The 19610-nt window shown below is 47.4% G+C and overlaps 1 protein-coding gene across 3 annotated transcripts in view; it reads right to left on the bottom strand.

Moving 5' to 3' along the window:
- Positions 1 to 13345, bottom strand: part of PLEKHA2 (pleckstrin homology domain containing A2) — a 56341-nt gene extending 42996 nt beyond the window's left edge. The window contains exons 1-2 of one of the 3 annotated variants that reach the window (XM_080928529.1): positions 13243 to 13345; positions 466 to 629 (exon numbers count right to left, since the gene is read on the bottom strand). In XM_080928529.1, coding sequence (XP_080784655.1) covers positions 466 to 606 — 141 coding nt within the window. In that variant the 5' untranslated portion in view covers positions 607 to 629; positions 13243 to 13345. The other 2 variants (XM_080928528.1, XM_080928530.1) reach the window with 2 other exon arrangements.
- Between the last annotated feature and the right edge of the window lie 6265 nt (positions 13346 to 19610).

The following is a 19610-nucleotide window of genomic DNA, read 5'->3' as shown; positions in this document are numbered from 1 at the left end:
AACCAGCTCACATTCTCTGCTAGGGAGGGGCCCCAGACTAGCCGAGCAGGAGCAATCACTAGGCCACAGCCCTGAGAGGTGAGAGAAAGTCAGATCTGGAAGACTCTGCCTGACTTTTCCCCAAGTTTTAAATTCCTGTGTACAAGAAAACCCCAGAGCTAGGGCTAAGAGACTCTGACTCCCCCAGATCCTGCTCCTCAACTCTCCTCTCCCCCAATCTAACACACCCAGCTCTGGATTACATCAGGACTCTTGTCTAGTGTGTATCTGCTAAGGATACACACTACTGAGCGATACCCTCAGCTTTGGAGAAAGTTATCTTCCTAGATGGATATGTTGGTGTGTATTGGAAGGTCTCTCACTCCTTATAGAGGTCCCTTGAGAAAAACCCAAGCCCTGCTCCCCTCCCAGCTGTGACAGAGGGTAGGGCAGCCACCCTGTCCCCTTCCCATCTTGGCTTCTCACCTGGGGATTGTCCATGTACCACAGGAGGCAGTTGGCCTGGGTATCCAGGATAAAGTATCTCCGAAGGAATTTGCCACTGTTCTCATTGTCTTCGATATCCAGAAACCCACAGATTCGGTTCTGCCGATCCACATAAGGCATTCCTGGGCTCTGCTCACATCAGCCTGCACCACGGGAGGGAAAGACAGGTGAGAAGGAGGGGAAAGCAGGCTCTGTCTGAGGGCCTGGAGGAGCCTCACCTATCCCTGGTCTGACTCACCTCTGTGACATGCTAGGTTCCTTGCCACCAGCTTTCCTCCCTGGGCACCAAATGTCTACCCCCACTGGACCCTGGAAACTTCTACCAACTCTGAAGCATCATGGAAACCATTACAATCAACTCAGCTAATTTCCCTGAGGCCCTACTGTGTGCTGAGCGTAGTGACCTGGAGGATATAAACTTCGCTATGCACTAGTATGTGCCGGTGTATCAAGGGGCTCAACTTAGTCAGTATTGTGTGTCATCACTAATCACTTCTTCAATCACTTCTTCATCTTCCTGTGCCCCAGCTTCCATACCTGTGAAGTGGAAATAATCCTGGCACCACACCTCCCAGAATCTTTTGCTATGAGTTAAGTTGGAGGCATAGAAGAAGCACGTCCTGGTTACTACTCTTTCCAAAGCCTCCAGATAGTAACTCACTTTGCACGTGGAGACACTCGGAAGATACCTCCAAAAATGAAAACAAAAACAACAACAACGACAAAACACACCCAGAAATTTAGACACAAAGAAGCTGGAGAACCCAGAGATTGAAGGCCACTGTGATAGGTTCTTGGAAAACCATCTTCTAAGCGAAGAAGAATGGCCTGACACATCCCTTGTTCTTCTGACCTCCAGACAGCAAGAAAATACATTTTCATTGTTCAAGTTTTCTGGCTGTAGTACTTCGCCATGACAACCCAAGTTGACTCTTACAGCTACCAAATGCCTACAAGTTTGACTTTACAGATCAGCATAATGTGTTCCTGGGCTCTTCTCCTGCCATCCTGTGTGGTAGGGGGAAGGGGGCTAGTGAGCTTTATCTCAGGACCTGGATAAGCCTCACCTGGCTTGACGCATCTCGGTTGTATGCTGGGAATGAACAGAAAGTAGTAATCACAAATCCTAAACCCAGAGCACCTTCCCTTACTCTGGAACAGGGCCTCTGGTGATATGAGAATAGCCACACATCCTGGCTATGTCATCTCTCCAGAATGTACTCTAAGAGCCTACAGGAAAAGAGAAGAGCCCCAGAGCCCTCAGGGGAGAAAAAAAGCCAAGACACCTGGTCTGAATTCATGGGCCATGAGGAAGTAGGTTAGAAGCCCCACAGGGCTACAAAGGGTCATATCACCTTCAGTCCTCCAAAGCCAGCTAACACCCAACCACTGGGCTCACTTCGACACAGCAGGACTCACAATGGCCCCAGTCACAGAAGTCCGGCAGCCAAAGTAAAAGTTTGAGGTGCCTGATAAAGGTGCCCTGTGACCCAACACAGACTCAGAGAAACCCCAGCCTTCTAAGCCCATGGAGGACAAAGTCCCGGGGAACATTTCCAGGTCAGGCTTGCTCTAAAACTGATGGCTAGTGGGTGGTGTGTTCTCTAATACTCCAAGGAGCCTGCAGTACTGAGAAGGTGCACCAAGAAACAAGAGCCACATACATTCATACACACACACACACACACACACACACACACACACACACACACACCACAGAGAGATACCAGCAAACACCCTGGTTCAGGCATATGCTGGCCAACTCCTAAGAGGGACAGAAGCTGAGGACATCTGGAGAGCTCATGGCTACTCAGCAAGAATGCAGGGATCAGAAGAATAAAGTAGACAAACAGCTAAAACCAATCCACCATAACAAAAAAGGAAGCAGAAGAGGAGGTGAGGAAGAAATCCAAAGTAGGAAGACAAGGTTTTGAAAAGGAAGCCAGCTGTGCAGCAGAAGTGAGGGCCATGGAGGGTGGAGGAGGGGCACCCTGCACAAAGTCATGTCACCAACTCTAGAAGTGTTACCCCAGTGCCAGTCTCAAGGTGAAGCAAGTTTAAGTTCAGAGAAATAAGAAAGCCAAGTGTTAGGAGATGCTTTTGGTGTCACCCCAGCACACAGTGGGTCACGGGTAGACGGCCCGAGAGGCTGTGAATGCCTGGGAAAATATTTGTGGCCTGTTCAAGGGGCCCGGATCTTGAGTAGAAAGACAAAGCCACTGAGCATGGAAAGATACAGAACCTTTGGGTGAGGACAGGAAAGACACCCACCCACAGATGCCAACATCTCTCTAGAAGCAGAAACCCCAGAGGCCGCAGGACTCTGACTACTCCCGTGAAATCTCTCCCAGCTTTCTTCTGAAACAGGGTCTGTGCAGCCCAGGCTAGTCTCGAACTCTTCCTGATCCTCTTGCCTCAGCCTCCCATGCTAGGATTACATGCCTGTGCCAGCATTCCCTGCTATCCAGTGTTAACACCCAAGTGCCAACATGCCCTGCTGTCCGGTGCAATGTCCAAGAGAACACGCTCAGCTGTCTGGGCAAACAAAACTGACTGGTTTGGGGCGAGCCAGGCAGTCCAAGAATGCTGGCTTCTGAAGTTCCCCCTTTGTAGCCTGCAGGATTTACCAGTTCCTGCTTCTCCCTCAAGATAGAGGCTGGAGAAGGGCTTCTTTCTCCAGAACTGTTCTTCTGTTGAGGGACTGTCCATGAGCATGGATCCGTAGTGTGGGGCTTCTATGCACCAGAAGGAAAGATCTGAATCAGGGTTCTGCACATAACATCAGAAACAAACTGTGTGTGGGGGAGAGGGGATTCCCAGATGCCTAAAGCAGTTGAGTCACACATCACGATTGTGGGAGGGAGTCAGTGGTTCCACACCAGAACATGGAAACGTTGTTACAATGATCCCATTTGTTCCTCCACACTGCTCGCAATGATTTCTGAACATTAATGTATTGATTCCAGGATGATTTTCTTAATCATGTCTCCAGTACTAGTAGAGCCAGATTTTTGCTATTATAAAAAATACTAAAACTTTATTTCCATTTTCTATTTTCCACATATTTTTTTCCTTTTTTTGACATTAAAAAAAAGGGGATATGTTAAAGATAATAATGTGGGGAATAGAAAAATAGTCCATAGTTAAGAGTGCTTGTTCTTACTACCCAGCACCAATGTGAAAGTTCCCAACTATCTGGCACCAGGCACTTCATGGTGCATACATACATGCAGACAAAACACACTTTAATAAACACAAAATAAATGCAAATAGGTATTTTCCTAGGGGTAATGTGATTAGAACACAGGCTATGTGACTGTGTTTAGCATTATCGAGACCTATTATGGACTTACTCTCTTAAAAAAAAAATGCTTTGTTGCAACTGATATCAATTCAATTAGACCTTTTTTTTTTTTTTTTTTTTTTTTTTTTTTTTTTTTTTTAGAGAGGTCTCACTGTGTAGACTTGGCTGGGCTGCAACTCACTATGAAAAGCTTGCTGTTATCTAATTCTCAGAGATCTCCCTCTTTCTACTGGGATTGAAGGCCTGCATGACTATGGGTCTACAACACCAAGTCTAGCCGTGCTCTTCCACGCACTGAAGTTCTCACTACTTGAGAACTGTTCCTAGTCTGCAATGCATAACGGTGGCTGGTGAGGATGAAAGCTTAAATTTGTTTCTTATTTTATATATTTTAAACCTTTGGCCAATCTCCATTCACTTCCACCACCCCCAACCCTTCAGCCCCCCCACCTCTCTGTGTGCCTCAGCCCACAGAGCAGCAGGCCTCCCTAAGCAGGGAGTTTCATGATGATCCAGACGTCCTGGGTGGAATTTAAGTTCTAAGCATTACTACAAATGAAAATAGGTCATATATTTCATCGGCATAAAAAATGGTATATGTCTTTAATCCACAAAATTGGGAGACAGAACCAGACAGAGCTCTGTGAGTTCAAGGCTAGCTTGGGCTATATAGTTCAATCCTGGTCAGCCAGGGCTACATAGTGAGACCCTGAATTTAAAAAAAAAAAAAAATTGTTCTAAGTGAAACTTAGAAAAAGTGAGTTGTCTGGGGTAGCCAGCAGCAGGAAGTGGGGTAACCGGTCATTCAACTGGAATTCCTGACCAGAATTTGCTAGGCAGTGAGAAACACTTGTGAGAGCCCATTTCACCCTGTAATGAGTGGCCCCCAGAGGCTCCCACCCCAAAAATATTTCTTCGATCACTAGCTATGCAAACCTAGAAATTGTGACTTTCAGATAGGCCTGTATCCTAATAGAGTCAGATACAACAGAGCCTTCAGAAAGCGGGCCACGCCCTGGAGAGTTGGGAGGGCCAGGAAAGGGGCTCAGAGAAGGCTGAACTCTAAACAGAAGACATTCCCTTGGGCCAGCTCGGGAGGGAGGTCCTAGGATTTTTATACACCTGGGACCTTTCTGAAAAGCAGTTTGGCAGTATGTAACAAGTCAGCTAAAAATGCTCCTGCTCTTTGACCCAGTATTTCTAGTTTTAGGATTCTATCCAAATAAACAGAGAGAAGTAGAAAAGTGAAGAGTACATTCAAACTTGTAACAAAAAAAAAAAAAAAAAAAAAAAAAGTTGAAAACGACCCAAACAGCTCAATGATTAAGGAATAAATAATTCAATTCAGAAACACGTAAGTATATTAAAGATATTGAACAACTGTTTTTAAAAAAACACTGCCTTCAAGTAATTTTTTCTGGGGTGGTGTGAGTGTGTGTGTGTGTGTGTGTGTGTGTGTGTGTGCGCGCGAGCGCGCGCGCGCACGCGCTCATGCACACGTATACAGTCTTATATACAGTTGTCTACATGTTCTATAATGAATATGTGCTAATTATTTACAGGAGAATGCTGGGTAACCTCACAAATATTCCCAGCAGCAGGATTTGAGCTTCTCCATCCTCTGTAGTTCTGAAACACAATCTCAGCTAAAATGCAGCTCTCTCGAAGCTTTTCAGTGTTTCGTGGACTTCAGTATAAAATTGGTATCTTAATCACCCAAAGCCAGACACCTGCTATAAGGGGAGGCTCCTTCTACCCTTTAAGTTGGGTTTCTTGTTTTCTACTGCCAAGGACTCTTAGAGGCTTACTCTTCCCCAGCTGGTTTGTTCTGTAGCCAACTTAAGAAGGTCCACATCCTTTGGTCTAACCAAGCACTAAGGCCTATGCCTTTGCTAAAATATCTGATCCATGCCTGACCGATACTCTGAAGAAAGGAACTGGGAAGCCTTCTAAGAGCCCCTAGGGAAGTCAGGTGTGGTAGCTCATGACTAGTCAGCTGAGGCAGGAGGATTGCTATGAGGTCCAGGCCAAACTGGGCTTAACTCAAAGCAGCAAAAACATCAAAAAGTCACCGTAAACACAATGACTTTTCCTTGTTAAAAGTTGGGAGCAGGCTGGGGAAATGGCTCAGTGGGTAAAGCACCTCCTGTGTGAGTATGAGGTCAGATTGGGACCCAAGCACTGATGTTCAACTTGTGTGGAAGTTCACATCTGCAGCCCAAGTCCTGGGGCTAGGGACAGACACGCATGTACTGGGGACTGGCTGACCAGTCAGTCTAGTTGAAACAGCGAGCTCCAGGCTCCAGAGCTAAAATAATAATAATAATAATAATGTAGAGAACAATAGGGAAGAAACCCATTGTGAACTTCTGGCACCCAGACAAACACGCAAATAACAAGACATAAAAATGAACACACACCCCAAACAGCAAAACAAATAAAAATCTGAGACAATATGGCATCTGAGGAACAACATTTAGGTTGACCTCTGATCTACACACCCCCCCAATATACACACATGCAACAGACACACACACCTAGGACCCATGCAACACACACAGCTGCAACACACATACCAAATGCACACACATGTAACACACACCCCTGATCCATGCAACAGAAACAACACACATACATACACCCATGACACATGTAACACACATTCAATACATACACACACACATGTAACGCACACACTCATGGCCCACATACATGAAACACATGTAACACACATGAAACATGGGGGTAGAGGTGATAAATGGCTTAGTGTTCGATAGTGCTTGTCTTAAAAGTGTTGAGTACTTGAGTTCAAGATCCACATAAAAATCTCCCCAGCCCTTCCCAAGGTTTTAACAGGGAAAAATGATGGCTCTTCTGGTGGCCTGTTGTTGTTATGAGAACTAGATAACATTGTGGGTGTCAAGCTGCTCAGTTGTAATCACAACTCAGATGAAGTGGAGACAGGGGGATGCCTCTACACCCCCTGACCAGCTAGCCTGGCATACTTTGCAAAGCTCTGGGCACTGGGAGACCCTGTCTCAAACACAAGATGGAAGGATAGAAGGCCCCTTGAAGAATGCTGATACCCAAGATGGTCCTCTATACAGGCCTTCATACAAGCATTCACATACACACATTTATATAAGTGGGCACATGCTCTAACACGCGCACACACACACACACACACACACACACACACACACACATGCAAATTACAATGATAATAATATAACAAAATAAATGACCATTCCTGACATAGCAGCGCATGCCTGTCATCCCAGAACTTGGAGATAGAGGCTGGAAGAACGGTCATACTCAGCTACATAGGAAGTTTGAGGCCAGTCTGGGCTACCTGAGACCTTGCCTCAAAAAAACAAAAATATAATAAAATAAAAACTGCCTGGGCAGGCTGAAGAAATGGTTCAGCAGTTGAGAGCACTGACTGCTCTTCCAGAGGTCCTGAGTTCAATTCCCAGCAACCACATAGTGGCTCACAACCATCTGTAATGAAATCTGATGCTCTCTTCTGGTGTGTCTGAAGACAGCTACACTGTACTCATATAAATATAATAATAAATTAAAAAAAAAAACTTGCCTAGGCATGATGACATGCACCCACAGTCTTAGCTACTCGAGAAACTGAGGACCACTGCAGGAGTTTGGGGCCAACCTGGCTAACAAATTACTTTCAAATCAAATAAACTAGGGCTGGAAAGATTGCTCAGTGGTTAAGAACACATGTTCCTCCTTCAGAGGACTTGTTTTCCAGCACTGACATGGTGTGGTGTTTTGACAAGGAATGGCCCCATGGACTCATGTGTTTGAATTCTTGGCCCATAAGAGGTGGCACTATTAGGAGGTGTGGCCTTGTTGGACAAAGTGTGTCATTATCGGGGAAGGTTCTGAGGTCCCATATGCTCAAGCTATGGCCAGTGTGGCCCACAGTCTCCTGTTGCCTGTACATCAAGTGCTTTCTCCAGCACCATGTCTGCCTTGTACATCTCCAGGTTCCCACTAAGTTCAATTCTGAGCTAAACCTCTGAAACTGTAAGCCAGCCTCAATTAAACGGCTTCCCATAAAAGAGTTCCCATGGTCAGGATGTCTCTTCACAGCAACAGAAACCCTAAGACACATGGCTGCTCATAATCATGCATAGGCCTAATTCCAGGGGAATCCCACAAGCACATAAGCAGAACATTTATATAAACAAATAAATCAATCTAAATTAAATACTTAGTTAAATATTCAGCTGAACAAGTAAAAGGAAAGGTGAACAGACCATTCAAAAATACTAAATAAAGCGTTGTCGAAAGCTAGAGACGTCGCTCAGCTGAGAGCTTGCCTACCACTCACCCCTGCACCACAGGAGCACGAAGGAGCACACTTGTAATCCCAGCACTCAGGAGGAGAAGCAGAAAGATGAGAAATTCAAAGTCATCCTCTACTGTCTATTGAGTTTGAGGCCAGCCTGGGTGGCATGAGACATTGTCCCAAAAGGAACAGAACTATTGAGTTATTAGATGGTGCAAGCTGCAGTTGGCCAGGACTAAAGTTTCCTAAAACACAAATGCACAATACACACACACACACACACACACACACACACACACACACATACACACACACACACACACACACACACACACACACACACACACACGCAGAGAATTTAAAAGGAATTTCCCTATACCAGAGAGACAATGGCTCTCTCAGACAGCATAGAGTAGCAATAAAATAAACTAAAAGCAGGTGCAGGTGTGCCACTCTTTGAGTTGTTGGTGACCGAGGTCCCTATAGGCCTCTAAACAATACAAGCTATTGCTGGTGCTCTTTGCTGTACTTCAGAACTTGATGGCTCAACCCTATTACTAAAGACCGTGAACCCAAGTCATAGAATGTGGAGAAATGGAGCTGGTACCGAGCTGGAAGCTTCATCCCAAGTGGCTAACCTTCAGAGTGCCAAAAGGTTCCACTTACGCTAAGAGAGAGAAGTTTCCCACAGTCTTGCTCAGTGTGAACCCTACCTAGCTACAATAATGGCCGGCCTGGTAAGATTTGCCTACTAGTATATCAGCAGTATGGATCCTATGGGGTAGCCATAACTGAGGGTTCTACGTTCATGGACACGCAGGCGGCATGAAGTGAATTCAGTGCAGGGTGTGGGGTTAAGGCTGTGATGAAGTTGGGAAATAGGAGGAAGGGAGTGGGGAATGGATTTGATCAAAACACATATTCGTGGATAAAATTCTAAAAATAATAAAGTTGTGGTTTGGGCCAGAGTGTAGCTCAACTATAGAATACTTGTCTAGCATGTACTCAGCACACACACACACACACACACACACACACACACACACATACAAACATATACACACACACACTTAAAATGTTTTAGTAAGAAAATGCATTTCTTAAGATTCTTTTTTTGTCCATAATTAGAGACTTCTTTCACATTAGTCCATGTTCATAAGACAGAAACTTTCTAGAATTATGACCTAGTAAGAGCTTAGAAGGTGGTTCTGGATTTGTCTTCCCTTGTTGCCCTCCATGAGCAGAAGATCTGGAGAGACAGCCCAGCCGCAGGAGTGAGGACTCTGACCTGGATCTGCTAAACTCATAAGAGAAGAAAGTGTATAGGAAATGACATCAGAGGTCTCAGACAGGACCTGGGTGTGGAGGTAAGAGCAGCAGCCGAGTTCACGCCTACTTTGTATGTAGTGTGCCCACAGATCTGCAAAGCCTCAGCAATGCTAACAGCCCTGGAAAACAAGAGCACACAGCACAGCCACTCCAGAGATCGTCCCCATAGCCTGGCCACAGAGCAGAACCTGGGAATGCATTTCCAGAATCCAGCTACCATGTCCTCGAATTTTGCAGTAGTCCCAAGAGCAAATTCCAAACTGTGGATGAAGGAGGAGGAACGCAGAAGAGAAGGGAATGTACCGACCCGGGTCCAGTGTCCCCAGAGGAAGCCTGGGTGAGGAATGCAAACATCTTCAGGAATGGGGAGGTTCAGAAAGAGTGCCTCCACTTTGACCCTCAGGCAGCCTGACCTCCTCTGGATCCCAGGATTTGGGGGAGGAGGAAGTCACAGAGTCAGGAAATAAATTTTAAAGGAGAAGAATATTGGAAGGAAGACAAAAGAAGGGGATACCAATGAGCTATTTTAAAACCTTCTGGACCTGTCCTCTCATCTACATTGGGAGAAAAGGCAGTCAGAGGGGATGCAGGCAAGAAATAAGGGCTCATCAGATCACCTTCCCAGAAGGTCCTTGAGCAGGCAGGCGGCCACATCTGGGATATAAATAGCACGGAGAAGCTGAGCTCCCCAGTGCTCAGAACCTGAGGCCCCCCACTCAGGAGACACTAAGCAACAGCTCACTGTGGGGGCTTCCTCCTGGCAGCTGCTCAGGGACTGCAAATGAGAAGGAAGTACCATTACGTTTCCTCTCAGCTGCTCTTCTGCAAAGTGTACACCATGCGTGTCTGTTTAAACCCTGTCTCTAGATTTAGGGAAGGAAGAAGGGTTGGGTGTGGCAAGGCTTAGATAAGCAGGTGACAAGGATCAATATGTGCATTTTCAAACTTTTGAGGGGGGGGAGAGATCCATTACCACAAAAAAGAACAGGCTGATTTCTATCATCCATCCTCCTGTTCTGGGAACCTCCAGAGGGTTTCGAGCGAAAAGAACATGGTTCCAAATGTGGACAAGCCGCTGAACTCTCCTGGACCTGTTTCTTCATTTGCGATAAAGACCATCGCTCTGAGGATTACATAAATAATGTGCTGGAAATTCTTAACTGCTAGCCAGTAAACACCTGGCAAAAACTGTTGTTTAAACCTGTGTGTTCCGTGGGAAAGCATGTGTTCTGAGAGATTCTGGGAGCCAAGATTTGGATCAAAGTTTTTACAAATGCAATCCGCTAAAGGATGGTGTCCATCTTCCTAATCTAGCCAATGCTTTCTCTTCGTAACGGGCAGGGCAGGGGTTTTTCTCTCCCCACAGCCTGTCACCCTGTAATAATGTTTGTTCTGCTTCCTTCCTTTCCAAAGCCTAGCAGATTAGATTGCTGAGTCGGGTCCCGCTTCACCAAGACAGACAAGAAAGTGAAAGTAAGACTGCCCAAACAGTTCATGGAGGACAGACTTCTGGGGAGCAGGGCTGTGCCCAGCCTAAAGTCTGTGCCTAGCAACCAAGCCCCTGAAGGGGACAGAATTTTAAAACAAAACAAAACAAAAAAGCCTCCTTGCTTTCTGAGACCCAAAAAGCAATCTTGGTCTACATCAATCTGAGCCATCCAGCCTGTAACCGGGACATCGCTTCGCTGTGCACCTGTATCACGACAGGAAATCAAAGAAGTATCAGCAAGATGCACACATGGTCATGCTCCTGTTACTTGGTCTGCCCAGTGTTCTAGCACGTGCAGCAAATATCTGGGAGGAAGGCGGTACTGCTCTCCTGGGGTTTGAGGACCAGCTAAGCCTTGTCTCCGTTCCCTCACCACCTCCGGGGCTGGGGGCAAGGGGGTGGGGTGAGGCGGCTTGCAAAGCAAGTTCTCTATCCCTGAGATACACTCAGCTGCCCTTCGCCCATATTTGCAGATTTGCTTCAGCCAACAACCAAACCCCGTGTATGTTCAGGATTCACCATGTCCCCCAATAAAACCCCAACCTGAAGGGACCCGAGTTCAGCTCACTGCGATGACATGAGGGAGGTTGCAGGCCCTACTTCCTTTCACCCAGGAGAGAAGCAGCAAGCACTAATATAATAGAGGGGAGAGAACTCTTCACCAAACAGCAGGCAGCTCCCTAATCGATCTCTAGAAATTTGCCAGCTATGAGGTGGGCAAGGCTCCCGTGTGTGCCAGCTAAAACTCCTCTGCTAAAGTACTGGTAACCTGTAAAAAAAAAGGAGTCTAAGGATACAAGTCGCTCAGTCTATAGACAACAGCTAGAGAAAAGTCCCGTGACCCAACCCGAGGCCCCACAGCTGTTCTGTTTGCTCTCAGTGATGGCTTTCATTCATTTGCTCAACAAACTTTACTCTTGCTAGAACCCTGGCTCAGGCAGCACCCAAGGAAAACCAGCCTCTGCCACGCCACTGGTTAGCCGTCAAAAATCCTCCTCTGGCTTCTCCAAACACCAGCGGCTCCGGCTCCATGTTCCGGGCCCTCTGCATAGCCAGGGTCCTTCACTAGTCTGACAGCTCCCTGGAAGACCAGGCTGAGCAGCTCGCCCACTGCTAACTTAATCCGTTCTTATTGCCAAGTTATTATTATTAACAAGTCACTGGATGCAACCGAGTTGAAGAGAAAACTTCTACCCTTGCTGTGTCTTTTGCTTAGCTGCTGCTGAAAGCTTTGCCCTCCTCCTGGAGGTGGGGGGTGGGGTGGGGTGCAGGCAACAAAGAAAGAAAGAAAGCGGGGTCGGGGAGGGGGTGGGGGACAGCCAATCAAAGACATTAAGAACACTAACACAATTTTGGAACTTCAGCCTCTACTGCAAAGCAAAAGACGCTCCCAGAAGCCACCATGGTTCTGTCTCCCCCTGCTCCTCCTCTAGTGTAGTGTTTAAGCTCCTCTGAAAAACTCCTGAGTCCAATGGGGACAGAAGGAGTTACAAACGGCGGATGCTTATGAAGGAAGGAATCCTTAAAGGTGAAAGACTCGGGGGCAGGGCTGCCCAGGGCAGAAGGGGAACAAGGGTACCCTGGTCATGCCCTGGTACTTTTTCCCCCCCTTCCCACACGACCTGGCCTCGTCTCTCCTTTTCTTTCCCTTTTAAATTTTAACGGCATAGTCTCCGTGGCTGAGCAGAACAGGGAAGCGCCGACGTTAAAGGGGACAGAAGTCAAGCTTCCCTTCGAAAGGGTTACCTAGCCTGGCACCGACCTACGTTTTCCACCAAGTCAGCTCCATTGCCAGGAATCCCAGAAGCCCATGGTGGGACCAGACGAAAGGAGGAGTCTCCCCGGGTAGCATTCTAGGCCCGCCAAGTTAAAAAAAAAAAAAAAAAAAAAGAGTGAGAAGGGAGAAGGAAGAGGTTCCAGCACCCAACTCGTGCCCGAGGGACTTGCCTGGGACGTTCTCTGCGCTCCTCCCCTACCCGCTGCCCGGGCAGTTGTTGAGGGGCTACTACCCCTGTGCTTGAACCGCGGAGAAGTTTCGCCGCTGCAAACGTGAGAATATGCAGCTCCGCAGGACGCCGCCCCCACACGCCCCACCCCACAGCCCGACCCCTGGCGGTGGCGACCTTGGTCACCCTGGAGGCGCCAGTGCACTGGAGGAGGGGCTGCATTTGGGGCATTCCTGGGAGCTAGGGAGGTGACCCATGGGCCACCTCTGGTCACCGTCCACCACCCGGACTGACGCCACCAAACCCAGGCTCCCCGCTCCCCTCTGCCCGCCGCGCCCCGGGCCCTTGGGCCGCCGCGCGCGCCTCTCCGCCTTACCGCGCTCTGCACAGCAAGGGTCTCATCGGTCCCGGCGCTCCGTGTCTCCCGCCTGTCCTGCAGCACACTTGCCCTCCGAGGCCGTCTCTCGACTCTTTTTTCCGGGTTAATTACGTTTCGCATTAAAGCAAAACCCAGCCCCGGATGTGAGTACAATGCTCCTCGGGCCTCCAGGGGGGGAGGAGAGGGGTGCAGAGACCTCGAGGGGACAGCAGCGGGGATGGAGGGGGGAGGGGTTAGTGGGATGTAACCCGGCTGCAGCAGGTGTCCACGCTGAGGTGCTCGATCGTCACGTCCCTCTCGGTGCAGTTGGCTCAAGCCGTTGGCTGCCAGGAGGGCGAGGGGGCGTTGAATTTAGGGGTGCAAAGAAGAGCGCATCAACCCCAGCAGTCTGCGGTGTGCCCCGGGAGCCCAGAGGGTCGCCAACGCCCTGATCCAGCTTGCCCTGGCCCCGTCTTGGAGCACGGAGAGCAGTGGGAAACAAAAGCTGGATTCGATAGGTTCAGCCTAGGGTGACCAGACAGACAGAACTCCTGCGCCCTCGCCCTTCAGGCACACAGCAACCCATAGGTATTAATCCAGTGCCGGTGCCGATGAGGAAACCGAGACTCCAAGACGTTAGGTAACTTGCTCTAGGTCCCCAGTCAGTAGAGGGCAGGTCTGTCCGGTCTAACGCAGGCCTCCCTCGTGGAGGCACTGACATTTAAATAGAAGTAAAGCCAGGCGGACAACCTCTCTGAGACCTACATGTGGTGGACTCAATTTTACCGTAAAATTGTCAGCCGAGGAACCGGAGCACTGAGAGATGCGGCATGGGGCGGGGTGGGGGTGGGGGGTAGGGGTGTGAGAATGCTGATGTCAGCCGCGTGTGGTCCAAGGAGTCCTCGAAGGGAGCAGCGAGAAACTCGCCCCCTGAGGCTCTGCAGGACCAGGCCTGGTTTCGCGGGTGGGAAGTACCGTGCAAGGCAAAGGCAGCGGGCTAGCATAACCTGGGGCTGAGGGCTGCATCCAGGTGAGCCGGCAGGAAGGCGGGACGGCCTGCAGCACACGCCCCGAAAGCTCCACCGACGAAACCGCAGGCGCTTCCTCTTCTATTTTGATAGCCAAAGCGAAAATAAGCCGCCCAGTTCACTCAGGTGTGAAAAAGAGACGTTTGCTTTAGAACATTTTGCTCTGAATGAGGAAGGAAAAGACACGAGGTGGGGGCAGCCATTTCCCGTGAAATAAACATCAATGTCAATTTTGCCCGTTCGTTCGTGGAGGTCTCTCTCCTGCCCTACATTCGGCTTCAAGCAACATTACTCCAAGCAGGCTCCCATCCCTTAGGCAGCTGGTGACCAGTGACCCCGCTCCGTGCCTCAGTTTCTATATTTGGGTCAAGTGAGTCAATTCTTGCAGTGTTTCTTTCCTACACAAAGGTGCTATGTAATTTTTTTTAAAAAAACGACATGGTCGTTTTTACCGTAAAATGGAAGCTGCCATAAACCATTAGCTCAGGTCGAATTTGCTGAATGAGTGCTATCCAAAAATCCCGCTGGGATGAGAGCTTAGCAGTAGAGCAGTGGAGCATCAGATTTCATGGTATGGTTCCTATTAAAATCCATAAAACTGGTCCCGTGGGGCCTGCCTGACTCACCCGGTCACAGACCCACAAATACTTTGAGCACTACTGTATTGGCTGCTTGGGAGGCAGAGAAACCAAAGGCCTCAGCTTCTGCTATAGACAAGGTGGGAACCTGTATGTAGCCTTCTGGATGGCAGGGCAATCCACCTTCAATATTCAGGAGAGCCAGAAGAGCCCCTGTGACAAGTAGTTATTCTCAGGGACTCTAAGCTTTGAATAAGCCGAAGTCAGGTTGAGGTCAGCTTTACCCCCTGGGGGAGAGCAAGAACAGGAGCTGAAGAAGGGTCATACTTCACCCGGAGCCTCATTACTGCTGCCTCTATCCCCAGTAGGGACTAGATGATCACTTCTGCACAGAAACCCCTTCTAGCATCCTGGTTTCCCATGCTTCTCAGATAACCCCTCCCATGTCCTCTAACAAGCACCTTGGAGCAGGGCTTCAACTCAACTTGCTGTAGTCTCTCTGTCTCCCAAAATACATACATCAGACATGACACCATTTTAACTATTTTAATGTGCACAAGTGATAACATCCGGCTTGTTTTCACCCGTGGCCACTGTATAGTTCCAGACAATATCCGTCCTCTCTCTCCAATTCCAGTCTTGAGTAATCACTAATTTGCTCTCCACCAAATCTATATATTTGGGACATTTCACATGAGGGAAACCACACGACAGTGGCTTTTGTACCTAGCCTCTCGTGCATTTGGCATCTCTTGACAAATTCATTTCGAAATATTTTCCTTGTCTTGACTATATGCATCTCACTGTTCTAAACCTCTCACCTGTAGGAAGAGGGACATCAAAGACCACTTCAGTCACCTCCCTGGATCACAGCAACATAAAATTCTGAAATCTGATAAAGATTTCTCGGCTAGTTCGTGGTCTCAATTGGCTCCAGAAGACAGGGCTTAACGACTCTTAGAATCTTGCAGTATAAAAGCATCCCCTGAAATCTGGAGCTATCTAGTCAGGACCTAAGCATCTAAGGAGCCCTATGTTGAAGGCAGCTGTTTGGTTGTGCACTTTCTGTCTTCAGAGCTAATGGCTGGTGACCTAGAGAGGCTAATGACATGGAGGGATGAACCAGTGTTCCCTCCAGGGAACCATGAGTCTCTGCCCTCAGAGGTCCCTTCCTGATAGCAAGGTTTGTGAGCTGCAGCTGGGAACACTTGGTGAGGCCAGAGGCAATTCGCTTGGTCCTTTTCGAAATGGTGAATTTTTCCCAGAGATAAACTGCTTTGGGGCCACGTAGTACTCCTCCAAGAGTTGGTGGCCATTTTTCTAGACAGTTGGTACTTGTTTTAATCGCAGAGTACCAAAAAGTACTGCACCATCAAACCCTAGGATTACTCAAGCCGCTGTTATTCTTGGCTCGGTTTTTGGACCAATTATTATCATGTTCCTTTCCAATACATTCTCTTTTCTTCTTTTCTAGGCAGTTACCAATAATTGATATATATATATATATGTATACACACACACACATATATATACACATACACACATTTACACATATATATACACACACACATATATCCCCAAATTTTAGTCTCAAAATGGCACCAAGTTCCAGGAATGATTATTACCCTCATCTTTTGTTGTGATGACTACGAACAGTACAAAGATGAAGTCCAGGTACAGAGCTTAGCACCGAAGCCAGTGTCTGGCCTCCTTCCCCTAAGCTACACTGACATGTAAGGGGCCTGACAAAGAGCTCAGGACAGTGTTCAAGGTCCCTCCCCTCAGTTCTGGACATTATATTTCCACTTCATCTACAAGATGTTGAAGGGGGTGTCCTAAAGGAAGCCATGGCTACAGAAATACATGGATATTCGAATATTCAAATGTGTCCATGCATATTCAGGAAATCATTCACCACCGTGAGAACTGGGATCGTTTAAGGGGTTACACAGGTCAACACTGGCACATGCGTACATTCCTATCCTATGCCCGGCCAAGGAAGAATGTAGCTGATCTGGGAGCAGTATTTCTATCACATGCTAAACAAGCATCAAGAAAGCCCAGGGTTCAGTTCAGAGAAATAAAGGAAGAGATAAAGAAAGAGAGGGAGGAAGAAAGGAAGGGAGGGAGAGGAGTTAGGAAGGAAGGAAGAAATTCTATTAAAATAAGAATCATTACAAAGCCATATATACATAGAAATGTGAATGGTTTATTTTGAATTCTTAATCATGGTCCCCTTTGGGCAGGCAGAAGGGCCTTGATGCTAGATTTAGCTTCTAAGATACATTCTGCAGTGTTTAGGGTTGTGTGTGTTCATCTGTGAGTGTGTGTGTGTGTGTGTGTGTGTGTGTGTGTGTGCATTCTCGAGCACTCGAGAGTGCTTTCGTGTGGAGACCAGAGGTTGTTTGAATACCTCTCTCATTGAATCCTGAATCTGCTGACTCAGCTAGTCTGAGTAAACAGGCTTTCACTGGGCATGTCCTGTCTTTACTTAACAGGTGCTGGGTTCATGTTAGCTCACAGTGCCTACCCAGGTCCTGGAGAAATGGCCTGGTGGTTAAAAAGCATTGGCTGCTCTCCCAGAGGACCTGGGTTCAGTTCCAAGCACACCTACCCAGAAACTGAGAACTGTTTCTAACTCCACAGTCAGGGGGTCCAACAGCCTCACTCAGACATATAGGCAGGCAAAACAGTAATACACATCTGATTTTTTTTTTTTTAAAAAAACACGTCTTAGAGTGAGTTAAAAGTTCTATGAGATGGAAAATCACATTGCAGTCCTGGGGTGAGGGCACCCCACTGAGCAGGGAGGAAATATGATGGGTAAGGAAGACCTTAGCATAAACAGAGGAACACAAAGAAGGGGAGAGATTTGGGGGAGATGAGGCAGCCGCAGTTATGGTTACCAAGGAGACAGAACTTTGAAGAGACCTTAAAAGATGCAAAGGTGAAAAGAGGATTTGGGACCAAAAATTATCAAATGCTGGCTGAACTCAACGGCTCAACTGGTAAAGGGCTTGCAAGGCAGACTCACGTTTGTAAAACTGGATACAGCGGCCGGGTGACTGTAATTCCAGTGCTGGGGGTTCAGAGACAGGAAGATACCCGAGTCTTGTGGGCCATACAGTCTAGCCAGATTAGTAAACCCCATGTTCAATAAGATACCCTTTAAGGAAAAAAACATACAAAGTCATTGAGGACATGTTTGACATCAACCTGTGACTTCCACATACAAGTGCTTATGTGTTTGTGCACACACACACACACACACACACACACACACTCACACACATTAGTGTGATACCCATACACACACAAAGAAGCAAGGAAGAGGGTTGGCTCATAAGCAGTAGAGTCGTCCCCTGTGGCAGAACAGTTTGAAGCAGGTACTTGAGGAAGCTTGTGATCCTGCGCCACAGTCACAGCCCAGAGGGATGAGCACTTAGTCCCTGTTCACTCTCTTTCCTGTTCAACCTGGGCCCACAGCCCATAGGATGGTGCTACCCATATTTAGACCATTCATCTTTTCACCTCAAACTAACCCAATCCAGAAAGTCCCTCACAGACAGGCCCAGACATTTGTTTCCATGGTGACCTCAAATCCCATCTTGTTGACCGTTTTAAACCATCGCACAGAGTTTAATGGAAACAGCAGGAAGATGGGGAGCTACGGAGTCCCCCAGGGCTGAGCCAAGGCTTCTGCAGTCACTGCTGCAGGCTTCTTGAGCCACTGAGGGTTTCTGAGCCAGGAAGGACACAATCAGAAAGAAACAGGAAACAATCTCATAGCTGGCGATCATTTAGTCATAGGACCTAGCATCAAGCAACAAGCGCTTGACTCCCTGTCTGTCATTAACTAATGGGACAATCAAGGGATTGGTTACTTTCCTTCTCTCTCTCTCTCTCTGTCTGCAGACCAGTCATGTCTTTCTTCTACCATTAATGGGCACCAGTGGGCTCATGTGTTAGAGTGTATGCTAAGTGTTGGGGCTATCAGGGGCTGCGTGTGCAGCTCGACAACAGAGCACTTACCCAGCATGCTCTGGGCCCTGTGTTGCATCCTCCAAATCTTCGCACTATGAGCTGGGCACAGTGGCACATACCTCTATACCAGCATTCAGGAAGCAGAGGCAGGCAGATATCTCAGTTCAAGGCTATCCTGGGCTACAAGGTGAGTTCCAGAACAGCCAGGACTACCTACACAGAGAAAGCGTGTCTAGAAAAACCAAAACCAAAATCAACCAAACAAAAACAACCAAAACCCAAACAACAACAACAAAAACAAAAAAAAATCCCTTTGCACTTTCCCCTGAATTTTTCTACAAAGTCAGCTGTTTGCAAACATTTAGGAGATAATGAATTGTTAATCTCATTTGACAGGTGGAAGAAGATAGTTTTTCTTCCCATTTTTTGAAAGAAATTTTACTCTCTGAGGCAAATGCTTAGTGACTCATTTTAAGCAGTGCACACATTATGTTCACAGCCTTATGAAGATGAACTTGTAAGTAGGCTCAATTACTTTTATATATTTGTTTTTCAATTGTTTTCGTAGAATCTGCTTTGATATACTCTTCCCCTCCCCAACTCCTTGAAATTCCCACACCCCTACGCACCCAGTATTATGCTCTTTCTCCCTCTCCTTCTCTCAAATAAAAAGCAAAAGCAAGCAAAAAACATTGACCAAAAAACATACGTACACAGACACACACACACACACACACACACACACACACACCATGAAGTCTATTTTGTGTTGTCCAACTACTTCTACCCAAGAGTG

This window comes from Micromys minutus, assembly GCF_963924665.1.
Source record: "Micromys minutus genome assembly, chromosome: 14".
Lineage (NCBI taxonomy): Eukaryota > Metazoa > Chordata > Mammalia > Rodentia > Muridae > Micromys > Micromys minutus.
The sequence above is the reverse complement of the archived record's forward strand: the minus strand, read 5'-3'. Positions and strand labels throughout refer to the sequence as shown.